The 18,492-nt window shown below is 41.4% G+C and overlaps 1 protein-coding gene across 1 annotated transcript in view; it reads left to right on the forward strand.

Annotated features, from left to right (window-relative positions):
• Positions 1-15,066, forward strand: part of LOC126417168 (polypeptide N-acetylgalactosaminyltransferase 2) — a 194,231-nt gene extending 179,165 nt beyond the window's left edge. The window contains exons 10-12 of the mRNA XM_050085066.1: positions 4,685-4,895; positions 8,143-8,259; positions 11,710-15,066. Coding sequence (XP_049941023.1) covers positions 4,685-4,895; positions 8,143-8,259; positions 11,710-11,865 — 484 coding nt within the window. The 3' untranslated portion in view covers positions 11,866-15,066. The remainder of the gene's footprint in view (positions 1-4,684; positions 4,896-8,142; positions 8,260-11,709) is intronic.
• Positions 15,067-18,492: the final 3,426 nt, after the last annotated feature.

Here is an 18,492-nt window from a genome sequence, read left to right on the forward strand (position 1 = left end):
TGTCATTAAATATACTGTTCAATACCGCTTCAACCGCACGCGAGCTATGTGCGGACATCCATCATGTTGGAAGTACATCGCCATTCTGTCATGCATTGAAACATCTTGTAGTAACGTCTGTAGAACACTACGTAGGAAATCAGCATACATTGCACCATTTAGATTGCCATCGATGAAATGGTGGCCAATTAGCCATCCTCCCATAATGCCGCACCATGCATTAACCAGCCAAGATCGCTGATGTTCCATTAGTCGCAGCCATCGTGGATTTTCCGTTGCCCAATAGTGCGTATTATGCCGGTTTACGTTACCGCTGTTGGTGAATGACGCTTCGTTGCTAAATATAACGCGTGCAAAATATCTGTCATCGTCACGTAATTTCTCTTGTTCCCAGTGGCGAACTGTACACGACGTTCAAAGTCGTTGCCATGCAATTCCTGGTGCATAGAAATATGGTACGCGTCCAATCGTGGTGTTGCTGTAGCATTCTCAACACCGACGTTTTTGAGATTCCCGATTCTCGCGCAGTTTGTCTGCTACTGATGTGCGGATTAGCCGCGACAGCAGCTGAAACACCTACTTGGGGATCATCATTTGTTGCAGGTCGTGGTTGACGTTTCACGTGTGGCTGAACACTTCCTGTATCCTTAAATAACGTAACTATCCGGGGAACGGTCCTGAAACTTGGATCATGTCGTCCAGGATACCTAGCAGCATACATAGCACACGCCCGTTGGGCATTTTGATCACAATAGCCATACATCAACACGATATCGACCTTTTCCTCAATTTGTAAACGGTCCATTTTAACACGGGTAATGTATCACGAAGCAAATACCGTCGGCACTGGGGGGATGTTACGTGATACCACGTAATTATGCGTTTGTGATTATTACAGCGCCATCTATCACAAAGCGAAAAAAGTGGTCCAACCATGACATTCATATTTATTTACATACTAGACGAATATGTAATAAAAATGGGGGTTCCTACTTTAAAAAACGCAGTTGATATCCTTTTTACCTATGGCAGCGCCATCTAGCGGGCCAACCATAGCGCCATCTGGTTTCCCCCTTCAAGCTAGACAAGTTTCGGACTTTGTAGTTTTTTCGTTTGATGCTTATTTCGTGAGTTATTTGGCCCGGTCACTATCAATGGACCACCCTGTATTCCTTAATTTTGTTGCTGGATACGCTCCCAGCTACCACTGTCGTCAGTTAACCTAAGGCAAAAATTTCCATTTTTTATCTAAGGCAAGTAAGTCATGTGCTGTATATGTCTGTGAATCGTATGAAGTACACTCTGTGTGTTACGGCAGTTTGATTTTTTATGTAGTTTCTGACGCTGACCAGCCCAGCATTTGTGTAAACAGTGTGGAAAACCGCTTAAAACCACACTCCAACCGGCCAATATACCAGACCAATGGGCATTAGTCCTGTACGCAGATTCGATCTGGATGTCGCTCGTCTCCGTATTTCGCTGGCTGGTGTTGTATTGCTCTTTAAGCTTTAGGAATGGGTCATAATGTACACCCATGTAAATATTTTACAGTCCCTTCGACTGAAATCTTACCACAAGCAGGCGAGGAAAACATAGATGAATGTATGTGGACACTGAACGGGTAACGCAATATGCAGCAAGCAAGTGGAGATGGAAATCTAAAATAGTATTACGAGAAACAGGACTCAAGGTGCCTAAAGGCAATGAAACAAATAGATGGTAAAGGTTGAAAATTTGTGCCGGACTGGGACTCGAATACGGATACTCCGCTTCTCTAGAACGGTTGTCTTGAAGACCTGGGCAATCCGGACACGCTGCACTACCGTTCCGAATTCCCAACCTGTAACGGGCACGTAGCGCCCCATCCATTAGCTGCTATGGTCTTCAGTCCAAAGACTGATTTGATGCAGCTCTCCATGCTACTCTATCCTGTGCAAGCTTCTTCATCTCCGAGTAACTACTGCAACCTACAACCTTCTGAATCTGGTTAGTGTATTCCTCTCTTGGTCTCCCTCTACGTTTTTTATCCTCCACGCTTCCCACCAATACTAAACTGGTGATCGATTGATGCCTCAGAACGTGTCCTACCAACCTATCCCTTTTTCTAGTCAAGTTTTCCCATAAATTCCTCTTCTCTGCAATTCTGTTCAGTACCTCATCATTAGTTATGTGGTCTACCAGTTTAATCTTCAGCATTCTTCTGTAACACCACATTTCAAAAGTTTCTATTTCCTTCTTGTCTGCAACTGTTTATCGTCCATGTTTCACTTCCATACATGCTACACTCCATATAAATACTTTCAGAAAAGACTTTCTGACCGTCAAGTCTATACTCGATATTAATAAATTTCTCTTCTTCAGAAACGCTTTCCTTGCCACCACCAGTCTACGTTTTATACCTCCTCTACTTAGACCATCAGCAGTTATTTTTCCGCCCAAATAGCAAAACTCTTCTGCTACTTTAAGCTTCTTATTTCCTTATCTAATTCCCTAACCATCGCCTGATTTAATTCAACTACATTCCATTATCCTCGTTTTGCTTGTACGATTTGCTTTTGCTTATAGCCCCAATACTCTTAGCAGGGGTCGGACGTACCTGGACCCGTCCTCGCTAATGGACGCGGGCAGTAATTGCGCGTGACATGTCGAGAATTTGGGTCGACCGTGAAGCGCGTCCGGATGGCCAGGCGGTTAAAGCAACCGTAATAGAAGACACAGTTACGGGAGAATGGGAGCTCAGCAATAGATAACGGGAGAAAGTCTCACTGAGCTTGCAAGAAAGCACTAGCTTATGCTGTTGTTATATCTGTTCTTAGGAGTAAATATAGCGCTGCTGCAAATCTCTGTTATCAGGAAAAATGTATTAATTTTCAGTTGCTACGGATAACCAATACGAAGAAGCATACCGAAGTAGATAATAATTGATACCAAGTCTCAAAACCGTGATCTCAATTACTATAGTGTATGAATGATTGAACACTGTCTGGATCACTGTCTCCGTTACTAATGATTACCGGTTTCGATCGCTCAGCAGATCGTCATCAAATCTAAGTCGGGAAAAGGAAAAGTGAGGCGACAATATAAAAACTATATAACTGTAACATTGCAAACTATACCATCATAGATACCACAAATGACATCAAAATTTCATGAAGCAACACATACCTGGCGCCACAAGGTGCAGTTTGCCAACAGTGTTGCGAATGACGTAAAAAAATGGTTCAGATGGCTCTGAGCGCTATGGGACTTAACATCGGAGGTCATCAGTCCCCTAGAACTTAGAACTACTTAAACCTAACTAACCTAAGGACATCACACACATCCATGCCCGAGGCAGGATTCGAACCTGCGATCGTAGCGGTCGCGCGGTTCCAGACTGAAGCGCCTAGAATCGCTTGGCCACTCCGTCCGGCAATGACGTAAAATAAACCAAAAAGTAGAGAGCATGCAGTACAGAAAGGAATGTACGACGAGACACATGATATGTCCGCAAGTCGTAAGTCGGTACACTGATACAGTACAATGGAGGTTATTCCATAATAAAATAAAAATAATTTAGAGATTAAAAATTTAAAAAAATGCGTTGAGGTAATACGTTTCAGTATGTAAGACGTTATATAGGGTAAAAGATAAAATACAAGTGCAGGAAACACTTTCAGAGTAAATAACAAAAATATATAATATACAACTTCCCGTGACATTGTTTCCTGTATCTAATATTTTATCTTTTACTTTATAATACGTCTTACATTCTGAAATTTATTACTGTAACGGAATTTTTTAAAATTTAATTAACTATTTTTATTTTGCTATGCAAGAATGTCCTATATTGTATCAACGTACTGGCTTATGACTTGTGCATATATCACATGATCCACAATACAATTTTTCTCCTGTTGACAAATTGCGCGTTGTGGCGCCAGGTATGGTGAGTTCGTGATGTTTTGATATTATTTGTGGTACATTCGATGATATTATCTGTAATGTTACACTTACGTAATTTTTATTTTATCTCCTCTTTCTTTCCTTTTGCCAACATGGATTTGAAGATAATATGCTGGCGCTGTACAGCGTGTCGTCGACATCTCCAGTGCTCGTATGGCACGAATTGTGTAAGTGACGGTTAATAATAAAATGTCCGCCCCAGTAGCTGAGTGGTCAGCGTGACGGATTGCCGTCCTCTGGGCCCGGGTTCGATTCCCGGCTGGGTCGGAGATTTTCTCCGCTCAGGGACTGGGTGTTGTGTTGTGTTCATCATCATTTCATCCCCATCCGGCGTGCAGGTCGCCCAATGTGGCGCCGACTGTAATAAGACCTGCGATATGGCGGCCGGACCTGCCCCGCGAGGGGCCTCCCGGCCAATGACGCCAAACGCTCATTTCCAATAATAAAATAAACGTTATGTCTTTTTCACTTGCTTGATCTTTTCTGCCCACACCTCTTTCCTAATCCATTACGTATTGAAACACCTCTATCTTTCTTGCATTGATAGCTGGTGGCCAAAACCCGAACGAATTTGTTTCCAGGATAAACGGGATCTGCATTAATGCTTTAGAATACCTATCAGATTTCGCTGTCATGCGATAATTGCAGCCTACACTGGACCACAGTGAGTAGCTGCACTTTAATTAGAGCCAACAGCGCTGTTTGAGCCTCGCTGAGGGGTGGGGTGTCGGTGTTGCAGCGTGGACGACCGGCTGGAGCTGCGGCAGCGCCTGCAGTGCCGGCCCTTCAAGTGGTACCTGCAGCACGTGTACCCGCAGCTGCGCCTGCCCGGCTCCTCGCCCGCTTCGCGCAGCAGCCTGCAGCAGGGCGCCCTCTGCCTCGACACGCTGGGACACGTGCTCGACGACGGCGCCGGCCTCTACGCCTGCCACAACTCGGGCGGCAACCAGGTGAGCGCTGCCGCGTGGCGGGAAAGCCTAACTGCAGGCGAACCTAGACCTGGGGTTTTCAGATAGCTCCTCACTACTCCCAGGAGCTTCTCAGCCTTATACAGGGCGGGGCAAATAAAAGTGGCCCGGAGAGTTCCAGCAGAGGAAAGGCAATACAGTACTAACGTAGCAGATGTGGAAAGTGACCACCATTCATCTCCTGGCACTTTTGGACCCTGGTCAGCAAGTTGCTGGAGGCGGATTGAAGCTGGACTGCTGGAATTGCTGCAGTCTGATCCGAAATGTTCTGGAAGTGCGGTCAATATTGGATGTAGGGATGAGTGAAGGGGGAATGGGAAATGGAGTGAGGTTGATTACGCAATGAATTGAAACGACATTTTGAGTAAAGTCGCGGTAGTTTGATAAACAAAACGCGTGATTACTTTTCTCGCAAGTTAAAAAGAAATACTTTCATTTAACAAGCGCGATTTCTATATGGGCTTTTCTTCACTCTTACGAAGTTGCCTACCGTGTAGCAAAGAACAAGAAATCTCACACCATAGCGGAAGACTTTATTTTACCAGGGGCTGTGGATATGGCACGTACACTGCCCTGCAATCTTGATAATGAGAGAGATAAAGTAACATAATAAATTAACTAGTCGGTGGAAACGAATGAAATTGGAGGAGTAATTTGCCAGTGGTCTCCCAGAAATCTGGGCATTACGTGAGGTCAACGCGACTATAGCCTCAAATTGGGGTGGCCTCACAATGCGAGGCAGAAAATACGGCGTGTCTCAACCAGCGAGCAGTTACGATGCACTTTGATGGTGTTCTTTGTTACAAAATGGTCCGGAGATAACACATGGGTGACTTCACACGGGGAAGAATCATCGGGTAATGGAAGAAGCAGGAAATGCGACGAGTGTAGCCCAGGAGTTTGGTATGGCTAGCAGCGTTTTTTCAAGTGCATGGGGAGCGTTTCCAACCACAGGCACTGCTGCCCGAAGGAAAGGAATTGGTCTATAAACTTAACATCAATACTGAGGATCACGTAATAGACGAGGTGAAGGAATTCTGTTACCTATGAAGCAAAATGACTCACGAATGACGAATCAAGAAGGGTATAAGAAGCATAGCAACACAGGGAAGGAGGGTACTCCTCGGGAAAAGAAGTTCGCTGGCATGAAAGATAGGCCCTACTGTGGGGAAGAAATTTTTGAGTATGTATGGAAGTGGAAACAGGGAGAGAAGTCTGTTGTAAATTAAATGGATAAGTACCGAGAATACTGTCTACAGAACCGACAAGGAAATGAATCTGTGGATAAGACTATAAGAAGGGACAGGAAACCGGGACGTGTTGATAAATAGGGAATGGCCTATATGGGACAGAGTATGTCGTGCACAGCAAAAATTTTAGTGGTAGACAGAGTTTGGAATTTATGCAAGAAATAACTGAGGACCTCGGGTATAACTGAGATAATGAGGTTGGCACAGAAAACAGCTGAAGTTCAGTCCATCCACATTGCAAAAATAAACGTAGATATGTACCTATGTTCGTTCAAATCTTGTCCTAAACTACAGGATCAATGTTACGAAGACTTGGCACACGTATCCCGTACAGACCGGAAAGAAACTCTGGGCAGGTGAGAATCACTCACGTCTCAAAGGGGTGCAGGTGACGAAGAGAGTTGCACACAATGCGGAAATACCTCAACATTATTCATCCATTATTTCAGATGGAGAGCATTTAGTCACTTTACATATGATTTCAAATCTTTAAAACTTTTCCTCTCTGACATCCCCCCTCCCTACCCCTCCGCCATAAAATAATGACAGGAAACAAAGTTTGTCGCCTACTGCTTCAAACAAAACTGCCGCATCAGGCAAGACGTTTTAACTCATTAATTTTTTACTTCTAACTCTATTCACGATGCATTTTGGAGACAGTATCCACGATATACGCCATTCAGTGCACCTGAAAATTATATCATTCTACGACGTGTTGTTCAGGAGATAAGACGTCATAAACACCGAGCTGCGTGCAAACGAAATTGCTGGGCCGAAATTCGCTATAGGTGAAATATGTTAAATATATGTGACGTGTGCCTACACGAGTGAACCTGTGAGCGCGAATCTCCTCCTAAACACTGGATCGATCTAAATCGATTTTTATATGCATGTTGCTTTGTCTGGTATGGAATACTGTGGGGGTAAGAACCACCAACCTTCTATTGGAGTGTGGGTGGTGGACATAGAAGTGTGGGGGAGGAGGAGATGAAGATATTGAGAGGAGGACGGAAGAGACCCATATACGAGAGGACGAATTGGACAGAGAGAGGGGAAGCAGGAAATGGAGAGGGAAGAAGAGGAGGTGGAGAGAAAAAAAGAAATTGTAGAGAGAAAGGCAGAGGGGACAGATAAAGGTGGAGGGGAAGGAGGTTGGTGGGTTGATTTGGGGGAGGGACTGAACAGCGGCATCATCGGTCCCATCGGATTAGGGATGTAAGTTGGCCGTGCCTGTCAAAATGAAACATCTCGACATTTGCCTTAAGTTATTTAGCGAAATCACGGAAAACCTTAACGAGGATGGCCGGACGCGGGTTTGAACCGTCGTCCTCCTGAATGTGAGGCCATTGGGGCAGGAGGAAATGGACGGAGGGAGGGAAGAGAAAGAGATGGACTAATAGATTCCAATGAATACATATCCCGGCAACACCGGGTACTCCGCTAATTAAATAATAAAACACACACACACACTTTTCAGGAAGAGAAGAGAATTTAGAACGTGGACTTCATTTTCTTCTAACACGGGAAAACAAACCTTGGATGTCGCATCTTCTTCATTTGTGAGCCAGTGATTTTTTTCTCGTTGCCATTTGACGATCGTCACAGAAACCATTTGAGATATCAACTGACGTAGCCGCTTGGGAGGGTAACACTCTTTAGCGTACTGCACTTACCTTTTTCGTAAATTTTGCTGTTTGCATTTATCGTATAATCATTTATCATATAGGAGAGACCAAAAAATCAGGTATGGTCTTACGGAGCAAAAGCTGTCAACCTTATTGCGCGGGAACTAGCGAATAAGGCATGCCATAGGACCAATTATAAAAATTTCAGCAGAAGAGAAGCAGCTGTATTACATAAGGATCCATTGCTCGTGAAGAATGGAACGTCGTGTGAATATTTTCCAACCACCTTACACTATTAACTGTGTATTTAAAGCGTACCGAAAACTTCCTAAGCGTTACTACTATTTGTTACAGGAGTGGTCGTTGACGAACGAGGGCTACCTCAAACACTACGACGTGTGCCTCACGCTGTCGGACTACAAGCGGGGCGCGCCGCTGCTCATGAAGGTGTGCGACGACCTGGACACGCAGGTGAGTCCTCTGACGCTCAGCGCAACACAGCACGCCAAAAAGATGGTTGTCACACGTTTCCGTCGGCGTATCCCGCGAAGTATGATGCATGTCAAATCACTTTTCCAGCCATCGTGAGCACTATTTGTAGCCTTATAAATTTCTTTAACCACTAACATCTTCAGTTACTTAGATTTCGTGAGGAATATTCAATATGTACGCATTTCAACGAAATCCGCTACAGGATCTCTGAATTGATGATGTTGATGACGTCATTATTCAATCGCTGAGTTCTTGGCAATGGAGAACGTTGGTGGGAAAACGCAAACCTTGATGGCAATACATTAGAAGAATTACATGCATGATGCGTGGGGAATGTGCTGCACATGTAAGGGCCTGACTCTTCCCATCCGCTGGCCTGGAACATTAAGTGCGCACTCTACTTGCAGTGCCCTTGTGGTAGGGGAACATGCTGCTGAAATCAATTAGCCAGATGAAGATGTGTATGGCGTATGAGGACAGCACATCTTCACTGATGCTGTGGGGATCGTCACTGAAAAGTAACATAGCCCGTTTCTCAGGTGACACATCAGCCCTTACCAGATATCTAACTTTGGATCTAGTCTTCATAAGTGGTAGAACAGAAATATGGGAACACCAAGAATACGTCGCCACACCGAATACGGTTTAGGCACTCAAAAGAGCTTCCAGTCGTCTCGGAATGGTTAGTATGAAATCTTATATAATTCTTCCTGCAAAATAGTGACACGTTCAGTTAACGGTAATGGAAATAGACAGCGATCACACACCTTTCTTTCCGAAGCAGACCAGAAAGGCTCAGTAATATCCCTGTCCCATACAGCGATCCTTCCAGATCCAGGAGGTGGTCCTCCTCCATCTTATTCGTGGCCGTGGGTGACCTGCGGGTAGCTTGGCAGCTCTGTAATCTGCTGTTCAGCTCGCTCGATACGCTTTTTGTCAGATTTTCTGCAGACGTTGTAACAGGCTGGCCGATTGTCACGTTCGAGCACTTTCTTAATTTCCACTATCCCTGTAGGCTGTCATTGAAACTACATGCTGCCACATTAGCCGCGGTGCCAGCTATTTTTTCCGCACTCGGGAATGGTTTTCAGATACATCGACCAGAGGCAAGCGTCAAAACATCCGTTAGCATTTTGAATGTTGGTTCTCGGTCACAGTTCTAGCAAGCCTCTGTGGCTCAACTCTTCATACGCTGGACGTACGGTATCGAAAACTTCCTTCTTCATGGCTGGTAACTTGATAACGCAATTTCTGGCGAAGTTCAGATGAACACAACATAAAGTAGACATCCCAGAAAACATTTTAAGGGAAAAAAAGAAGAAATGTGAAGGAGCGATCTGTCTTACTTGGTAAAATACTTCGTAAAGCCAAGAGCGAATATATAGTTCCTTATTTTCAACTATTGGTTTCGATAGACTTTGCTGTTACCTTTAGGTCTGCAAAAATGTAGCACATTATGCAAAGATTTGTCAGAGAAGAAAAAAGTACCAAATATGCTGTCCAATGTGAATCATAAATGGATGGAACATGTCAGGCTAACGTAAAAAGATGTGACACTGTGCGTTTTATTGTATACTGTGATTTTTATGACGTAAGAATCTCTATGAGCGCTACATATGGCCGTGTGTACAGGGTGAGTTTTGATTGTAAAAGTTTTGTATGTGACAAATCTTTGTATAATGTGCTACATTTTATCCACCGACATAACAAGTTGACATGACGTTCCTAATCACAAAGAATACATGTTGCAACAAAATTTTTGAAGACCTGTAGATGACAGCAAAGTATGTTGAAACCGGTCGTTGAAAATAAAGAAATACAAGGCGTTTCAAAAAGAATGACCTGATTTCAAAACTCCGTATTTATTGGTCAAAACATACTACATGCACCACAAAATAGCCATAAATATAGATATGCTATTACAAATGCTTGATGTGTCCGCTAGCAGCAACACGAACAACATCTAGACAGTAGCTAAATTTGTCATAAGCTTTACACAATATATCTGCTTCTAGAGGTGTTATGGCGGCTGTTATTGTGTTCTTCACGTCTTCTGTGTCTCGAGGTAAAGGAGAGACGAACACTTTTCCTTCACATATCCTCACAAGAAGAATCGCATAATACCAGGCGATCTTGGTGGCCAAGAATGCAGGGCTGTGCCCTATTCAGCGCTGAGGCAGAGTATCGCTGAAAAACTGACGTACGTGCTGCGCCAGTGTGGTGGAGCTCCATCCTGTTGGAAAATTAATTCACTGGAGTCCTCCTGAAGTTGTGGAAAAGCTAATTGTCCACCATTTGCAGATAGCTCATTCCACTCACTGTGTAGTCTTCACAACAGAAGGGACCATACACTTTTCTCGAGAAATGGCACAAGACGCGTTCAATGAAGATGAGTCTCTTTCGTACTCAGTAACACCATGACGGTTCTGAAGTCACCACAGGTACACGCTATATCAGTTTATTTTACCGCTAACATGAAATATTGCTTCATAACTGAAAATTAACAGCCCGCATCTCGTGGTCGTGCGGTAGCGTTCTCGCTTCCCACGCCCGGGTTCCCGGGTTCGATTCCCGGCGGGGTCAGGGATTTTCTCTGCCTCGTGATGGCTGGGTGTTGTGTGCTGTCCTTAGGTTAGTTAGGTTTAAGTAGTTCTAAGTTCTAGGGGACTTATGACCACAGCAGTTGAGTCCCATAGTGCTCAGAGCCATTTGAACCATTTGAAAATTAACAGTGATAATAACGTATCGTCTTCCATGTCATTGTTGAAGTCAAACCGTTTCCTTTTATCACCAGCCCAAAGAACTTGCACTAATTGCATTTTGTATGGTTCATAGACCAAACGATGTCTTAACACTGATAGTCGTATGAGGCATTGTCAGTTCTCTGCTTGCACGGCGAGTAGGCTCTCGTGGACTCCACTCAAACGTTCGCCGAATTCTTTCCACTGTGTTATCAGAAGTGCGAGGTCAACCTGGACTGTTACCTTTGCACAAGCATCCTGTGTCGTCAGATTGCCGATGCCATTGACAGATGTACTGGGTGCAAGCGGATCAGTGCCAGAACGCCGACGAAAATCACGCATCACCGAAATCACTGACTCATTCTTAGCAAACTGCAGCACACAGAACGCCTTCTCTCGAGCGGACCCCATCTTACTTCTGGCAGACAACATCTAACGGTAATTAGCTGAAACTCTAGGCCACGCCAATTCAAAGGACACCCATTTCCTTCCCGGCACGTCCCATACTTCGTAATTATTACTGTCAATAATCAGGACATTCTTTTTGCAACACCCCTTATTTATGCGATCTTGGCTTTACGAAGTTTCTTAGAAGTTTTCAATGAGGTCCAGCCCCTTAATACTGGTGCATCGATCCGGCGAGTGTTGGATACAGCGCGATGCTGACCTTGCGGTGTTGTTGTTGCAGCGTTGGCACCAAGTGGACAACCCGGGCCTGATCAAGCACGCGCGGCTCAGCCTGTGCCTGGACTCGAGGGACCACACGTCCCGCGGCCTCACCGTCGAACGCTGCGACTCCCGTGCACCCTCGCAGCAGTGGCGGCTCTCCGTCAAGAGGCTGTGATGACGGCCACCCCCGGGGGTCGCCAGGGGCCCACTGCGACTCGCCGACTACCAGGAGGACGCCGCCGCTGCCTCCATCGCCTCCACTGCCTCTGTGACTGGCAGTTCCAACCTGTCGTCGTCCTCCTACCGTGCAGACACCACCACTGGCGGGAACTCGTCCACTGCAGGCCCGTGATGCTCTCGCGTCAGTGGGGACACGTGTCATGTGTGCGTGACTCTTCCCGTTGCTCACGGACCGGCACACAGCACTTTTCATTGCTGCAAAATAAGCTCCGTGTCTCCAGTTACCAGTGATGGGTCTGGTGTTCAGTGACTCTGACAACGATCTCGGTTGCAACTCACGTTTTATGAGGTTGCAGGAGGAACACTGCCACTGGACGCTTTAGTGGAAAGACAGTTGGGCTTTTTATGACATAATGTGTATGTGAATGAGGGGAAAATGTGCGTGGCAGTGCCGCAGAAATGTATTTGTGTATGGAACACAGAAAGCATGAAGGGTGTTTTGCATTTGCTCCATACCTGCTTCAGCAGCAAAATGAACGCAATAAAGGTGGGCCCTGTTGTCGAAGCAGTGGGGTTGCACCTGCCCAGAACACGTAGGAGTTTTGAACTGTCAGTCTCTGAAGATGTACAGGGTCATGGTGGAAAAGCTAGCAGTGGCATTCGATGCTGGAATGTTTTTTAAGGAATTGCTCCTCCATTTTTAAATAAGCATGTTACTTCATACTTGTAGTTTACTACCCACTACACTGGACTAGTCCTGTACTTTCAGTGAGGGCGCATGCTTTTTATATTGTGTCCACTACAGTCTTGTCTTCCAGATTGAATACACCAGAAATTTTCTAGTGGCTGCAGTGCTCTCTGTACATGTACACTACAACTTTACCCCAGTGCATGCACACACTATGTTCTGAATCTCTCATTTATGTGAGTCTGTTAAGGAAGTGACCTGATCCTTTTACTGGTACTGGCCTTGTGATGGATTAACAGTGACTTCAGTGCACTATGGAGTGCCATATTTGTGCACAGGAGTTTCACCTAAGTGACTGTAAAATGTAAAGCACTTTTAAGATATTGTAACAAAATTTTAACACCTTTATATTTTCATCCATCAGTGCATCTAGCACAGATCAATAAACACTTCAAAATATGCTAAATTTTGAGAGCCTTCCTTGCTGAAAAAATTAGATTTACTTGTAGTGCCTTTCAAACGATCTTGTGTGAGGGGAAAGCTGTGATAATTTTTTTTTATCTTTCAGTGGCCTAGTTTTGATAGTTACAATTTTCACAGTTAATAAATTGTTTTAAATGTTTCTGCTATGGTGTCATGTTTGTTCATACTGTGCTGTATTTAATAGAACTCTGCATCTACCAAGAAAGATTAAACTGTTGTAATTCTTTTACACATTTTTTTCAATGCAGTTCACCTTGCATTTCCTTACTCAGGGGAGAAATCTCTTTTGGTACTGTCACATGAAGTTTTTTTTCCAAGTAGTAATTAAAAACTTCCTTATTTTGCTATATAAATTGATGCATTAATTTCAGAACATATGTTTTGGATATATCAAAAGTCATAGTATTAAACCACAGTCATGTAATCAACTAACCATTTTCATCAATATTGCCAACTTTATTCCAGTCAATAGACACATACAATAGTCAACAGATATATTCTTTATGATGCATGACTAAAACACAACAGCATGCAGAAATTTTCATAAGTCCATAGTGCAGTTATGAAAATGGTTGAAAACCGAAATTTATTTTGTAAAGGATCATTATTTGCAGCCTACATATTACTTATGGAATGAATTTCGTATTGACCACTTCATGTTATTAGTTTATTGTATGATTGTATCAAGTTGTACTGTAATGGCACAAAGGAATTAGAGATGTGGTACAGTGAGCTGTATTAGACTTTTGTGGCAGTATTATAGGTATGGTTTGAGTCATATGGTTTGAGTCACATGCACATACACGTGTGTGTGTGTGTGTGTGTGTGTGTGTGTGAGAGAGAGAGAGAGAGAGAGAGAGAGAGAGCATAGTAAAGTTGTTCATTTTAATTTCAATAATTATTGAAGCTGTTCTAGGACAATATTTGGTATGTGTTGTGAGAGTTAACCTTATACTAAAATTCATAAGTTCCAGTGACAAGACTAACACACTTTTTTATTATATATTCAGATTGAAAGCAGTTCAATGGAAAGTTTTATCAGTTGTGCTACCATTAGTCTAAAAATATACTGGTGTAAGTTATGCTTTATTGACATAACTGATGCCAGAGAGCGACTACATAACTTTGTTTATCCAAGAATTTGTGGAGTGCAATGCGAAAATTGTAAACAAATGATATGAAATAAGTTACAACAAAATAGATGACATAATACTTTGTAGAATTTAGAAAAATAATTCACATTTGAAAAAAGTACATCCTCAATCTTCCCTTGGTATGCCTGATATCTGCATCAGCATCTGTATATATATAAAACAAAATGGAAAATCAAGATCTTCTTCAGTATATTAAACAAAATTTGGAAGTATCGATTTCATAATACTCATGTTATCCCTACTGGTCTTTTTTGTGGCTTTCTTCAGATCTTCACATTTGTACTCATTGCAAAATTTGATAACAGTGATGTAAATCTTTATAGTTAGAGTTAATCCTCACAGGAGATTTTTGTAATATACATTGCTATTGGTCAACATTTGACTATTAGACTTACTCTTAATTTTTAATGTAAATACTCAATAATTGAGTGGTTTGTCTTTAGTAATGTTTCGACCTAAGAAGTTCATTTAAATTGTAATCCAATGATGTTTGAAACTAAGTGTATCATAGATAATTTTAATATTTCATTGATATGGTAATCAACTTGACAACAATCAGCATTGTTGCAAACATAAGATGTCCTATTTTTAAATGATTGTGTTAAAATGCCTTTATATTCTTGTTTAAGCTAAGAATGAAGATTAATAATGTTGAAATTTAATAAGGTTGTGTGATAAATCTTCCTATAACAAGAATGAATGAGCAGCAGTTGTTGAATTTGATTTCCTTTCCAGGAAGCCTTGATATCAAGTAATTTTATGTCAAAAATGGAATATTTTAAAATATAGAAACGTAGTGTCAGGCATAAAGTCCTGTGAACCTGTGAATACTGGAATAAATACGTTGAAATAATATTGTGTTTCAAGATGAGCACCAAATTACTGTAAGAATGAAGTACTTGCATATTTCCTGAACATAATATTTTGAAATATTTTTTTTTGTACTCCATTTTAAGTATTTTTTGGCATGATTTGTATGGCAGAAGGAAAACACAGTGGTAAGAGATGGAGTATTCTCACATAAATCTCTCTCAGATCTTACTGAACACTTGTCAGGATCACAGATCCCATAAAAAAATGACAACAACAATGAGTAGAGGTGTACAGATAAAATGCTTTCCAGTGTCTTAACTCTGCCAAGTACTGTCTTACTGGTGCAGTACTGGTGAAAATGAGAAGTACCTTAGCTTGTTTACAGAGCTGCAAGAATATCTTGGTCTAACAGGGATAAATCTGGTGCAGAAACATGTGACTGGTGTTTTCATCACAAGGCACAAAAACCTTTGAAGCTAGCTTCAATAAGTCCAACTGGTGTCATTTCATACCAAATCCATTGAATAATTACATCAGCCATGAAACTGATCACATGCACACAATCTGTCATGAATAAAATTTGTGGCAGGTGCCATGTTTCACTGATAAACTAGCTGGAATGTATGAAACACATGTATACTAGGCTATTTCTAGGTTGTATGAAATATGTTACAACTTGGTTAAATAGAAAACATAAAAAATTTACTACAAAGACAGAGCAATTACTTACTTGTTGGAAAGCTTCTCAGAATTGGTGGAATTTTTGAGCACAGACATGTTTGGAGAGAGACGGTATCTGTAAAAACCTCAGGATCAACTTGTTATGAATGATTAATGAACCAGGCATATAAAGAGTTACTCTAAGTGTTCCATTTGTGAATGAATCAGGTGTTTTGTGTGTTAAAGTGAAATTACCACTACTTTCCTTGTGGATCTCATACTGATTTGGCAAAAATATATCTACACCATCTTGAAAATTAAATGTTACAGCTTCAGGCAACCAATGTGAGCACAGTGTACTAAAGAACCAGAGCACAGGGTGCAACTGAAATACTTTTACAGTCTGTCAAGGTCAGATTGTTTGCACGAAAACAACGAAATCAGATAATACAATAACTTAGTTGAATAATAATTACTTTTTGAATTACTAATCAAATTTTTCTACGGAGAAGCTGAAGCTCGTAGGTCACAGTAAGAATGAATTTTGTTAGATAATGGAGCAATATTATCAAAAGATAACCTGATGATCAACCCATTTTATCCTTGGTGGCGATATGTTGGTATAATGACATGGTTAAGTATGACAAATGTGCATTTGACATTAGAATGCTTGACTGTTTCATAGCTGATATAATTTTTTTATGTGCAGCCTCATGAATGATAATGGATGCTCTGTTCCACAGCTGGATGAAGACTTACTTCCATGAGGAAGACAGCAGAGTAATCCAAGCTTTGGGCTTTGCTGCTATACATTATCACATTGATGAAACAGGGCAGATGAAAAGAGATCAAGATTCAGTAGAAGCAACAACATTCTGCAACCTGCTGAAAGCAATTCAATTATCAGCATACAATGTGTTGCCATAGCTTCTCATATATCTTTTGGCTGTGATTACAAGCAAACTTTTCCATATAAATGATACTACTATATCCATTACACTGGTGATGTTTCTACTGGGACTGTAGTCCATGAGGAGGATGCAACTGGATCTTAATGCATTGGAAAACATTCTAAGATTATGTAACTTGCACTGTTCTAGCGTCTCTGTCCAGAGAAGTTAGTTTCAGCACAGTGATAATCAAGGTATCTCATCTTGATACAGTACTTATGGATGAAATGGATGCTAGCATACAGTGCTTGGATATTTGGGCTTGGGTAGGCTACTGGGTGATATAGTTGAAATTTCACAAAAGATACCAGTTATTTTCTTCATGACTCTGCCATTGGTGAAAATAACAAAACCAAAACAGTCAATGATGTACAATCTATGTCCAAAAAAGTCCTCAATTATCAAACAAATGCTTTAAGTGTGTGATGTGCAAATCTGTAGTTGGTCTGAGTTGCTCACAAACTCATGCCAATACACAGCCTCACTGCCACCCAGAAGGCAAGGGAACTGACGATTAACTACAAACACACATCTCTACATTGGTGCATTGTCGATGACAATCTGACTTATGTCAAATTATTCAAACTGTTCATATCCTTCCTTATTTAATAAACATTAGTTCTGTAGTAATATGAAAATGGGAAATGAGAGGAAACGTTTCTAAAAATGACAAGAAGTATTTGACTAATTTACTACAACTTATTAAATGATACTTTTTTAAAACTTCAGATACACATGGGTGAAATCACTTACATAAGATGGGAAAGGGAAAGGACAAATGGAAAGATGGACCCACAATGATTGCAACATTTTTCTTTTGAAAGTTCATGTTTATTTACAGAATACATTACACTAACAAACTGAATAAAATATTAACCATGACAAAGAATGAGAAACCCGAACAAACACACACACACACAGACAGACAAACAAACAAACAAACAAACACACACACACACACACACACACACACTTTTTACTAATAACCAGTTTAAAGCACTGATCAAGGGTCCCAAGCCACAGGCAAGAAATCAGCAATAAATATCATATTGCTGTATACTGAGGTAAGATATTTCTTAATTAATGCAATTTGGCATTGGAATAATCAAAGGAATTACTCTCCCAAAGTTTTAAGAACAAATTGCCATTACAGCTTTTAAAATAATTTTAAAAAAATTGCCTTGACTTCAGTATTAATCAAACTAACCTATAAAAGGAACACCTGCAGCTGAGATTATTAAGTACCAAATCACAAGTCCATGCCTTTAATTTTCAGAACAGACCAACCATGAATGTTAAGGGCCAGCAATTACGATCTAGCAAGATTTCCTAGTACATGGTTGGAATGAATACAATACGGAAGTGATGGCAAAATAATTAGAAAAACATCTCAAACATTGATGACTAGAGAAACTAAGCTCAGAGTTTTCAAATATTAGCACAATAAGTGCGGGATAGAATAATGTGATTTAGAAAATCTGAAGGTTTATCAAACTGTATAATATTACCCATTACAGGAGAAATGTTAGATATTTGGCCAAAAATATAAACATAAGATCTTGTAAGTAATAGTGTAGGCTAAACAAATTTGACAAATGCACTGCCTAGTGTGAACAACTCACTAAGCAACTGGTTCCCATGACCAAGTGCCACCCCAAACAGCAGATCCACAACTTGAAGAACTATCAGCTGTTAGCAAATATCACTAAGGTGAAACATGAGCTAAAAAATACAAGTTAAGAAAGTATAATTCGTCCAAGGCTTTATAGCTTAATGGCATAAAACCAAATCTGCAGTAATAATCAAACAGTAATGTTTCTCAAAATTGCACAGAGAAAATCCGCTTAACAGCATAAAATGTTAAAATGATGACA

The sequence above is a fragment of the Schistocerca serialis genome, chromosome 8 (assembly GCF_023864345.2).
Source record: "Schistocerca serialis cubense isolate TAMUIC-IGC-003099 chromosome 8, iqSchSeri2.2, whole genome shotgun sequence".
NCBI classification, from domain to species: Eukaryota; Metazoa; Arthropoda; class Insecta; order Orthoptera; family Acrididae; genus Schistocerca; species Schistocerca serialis.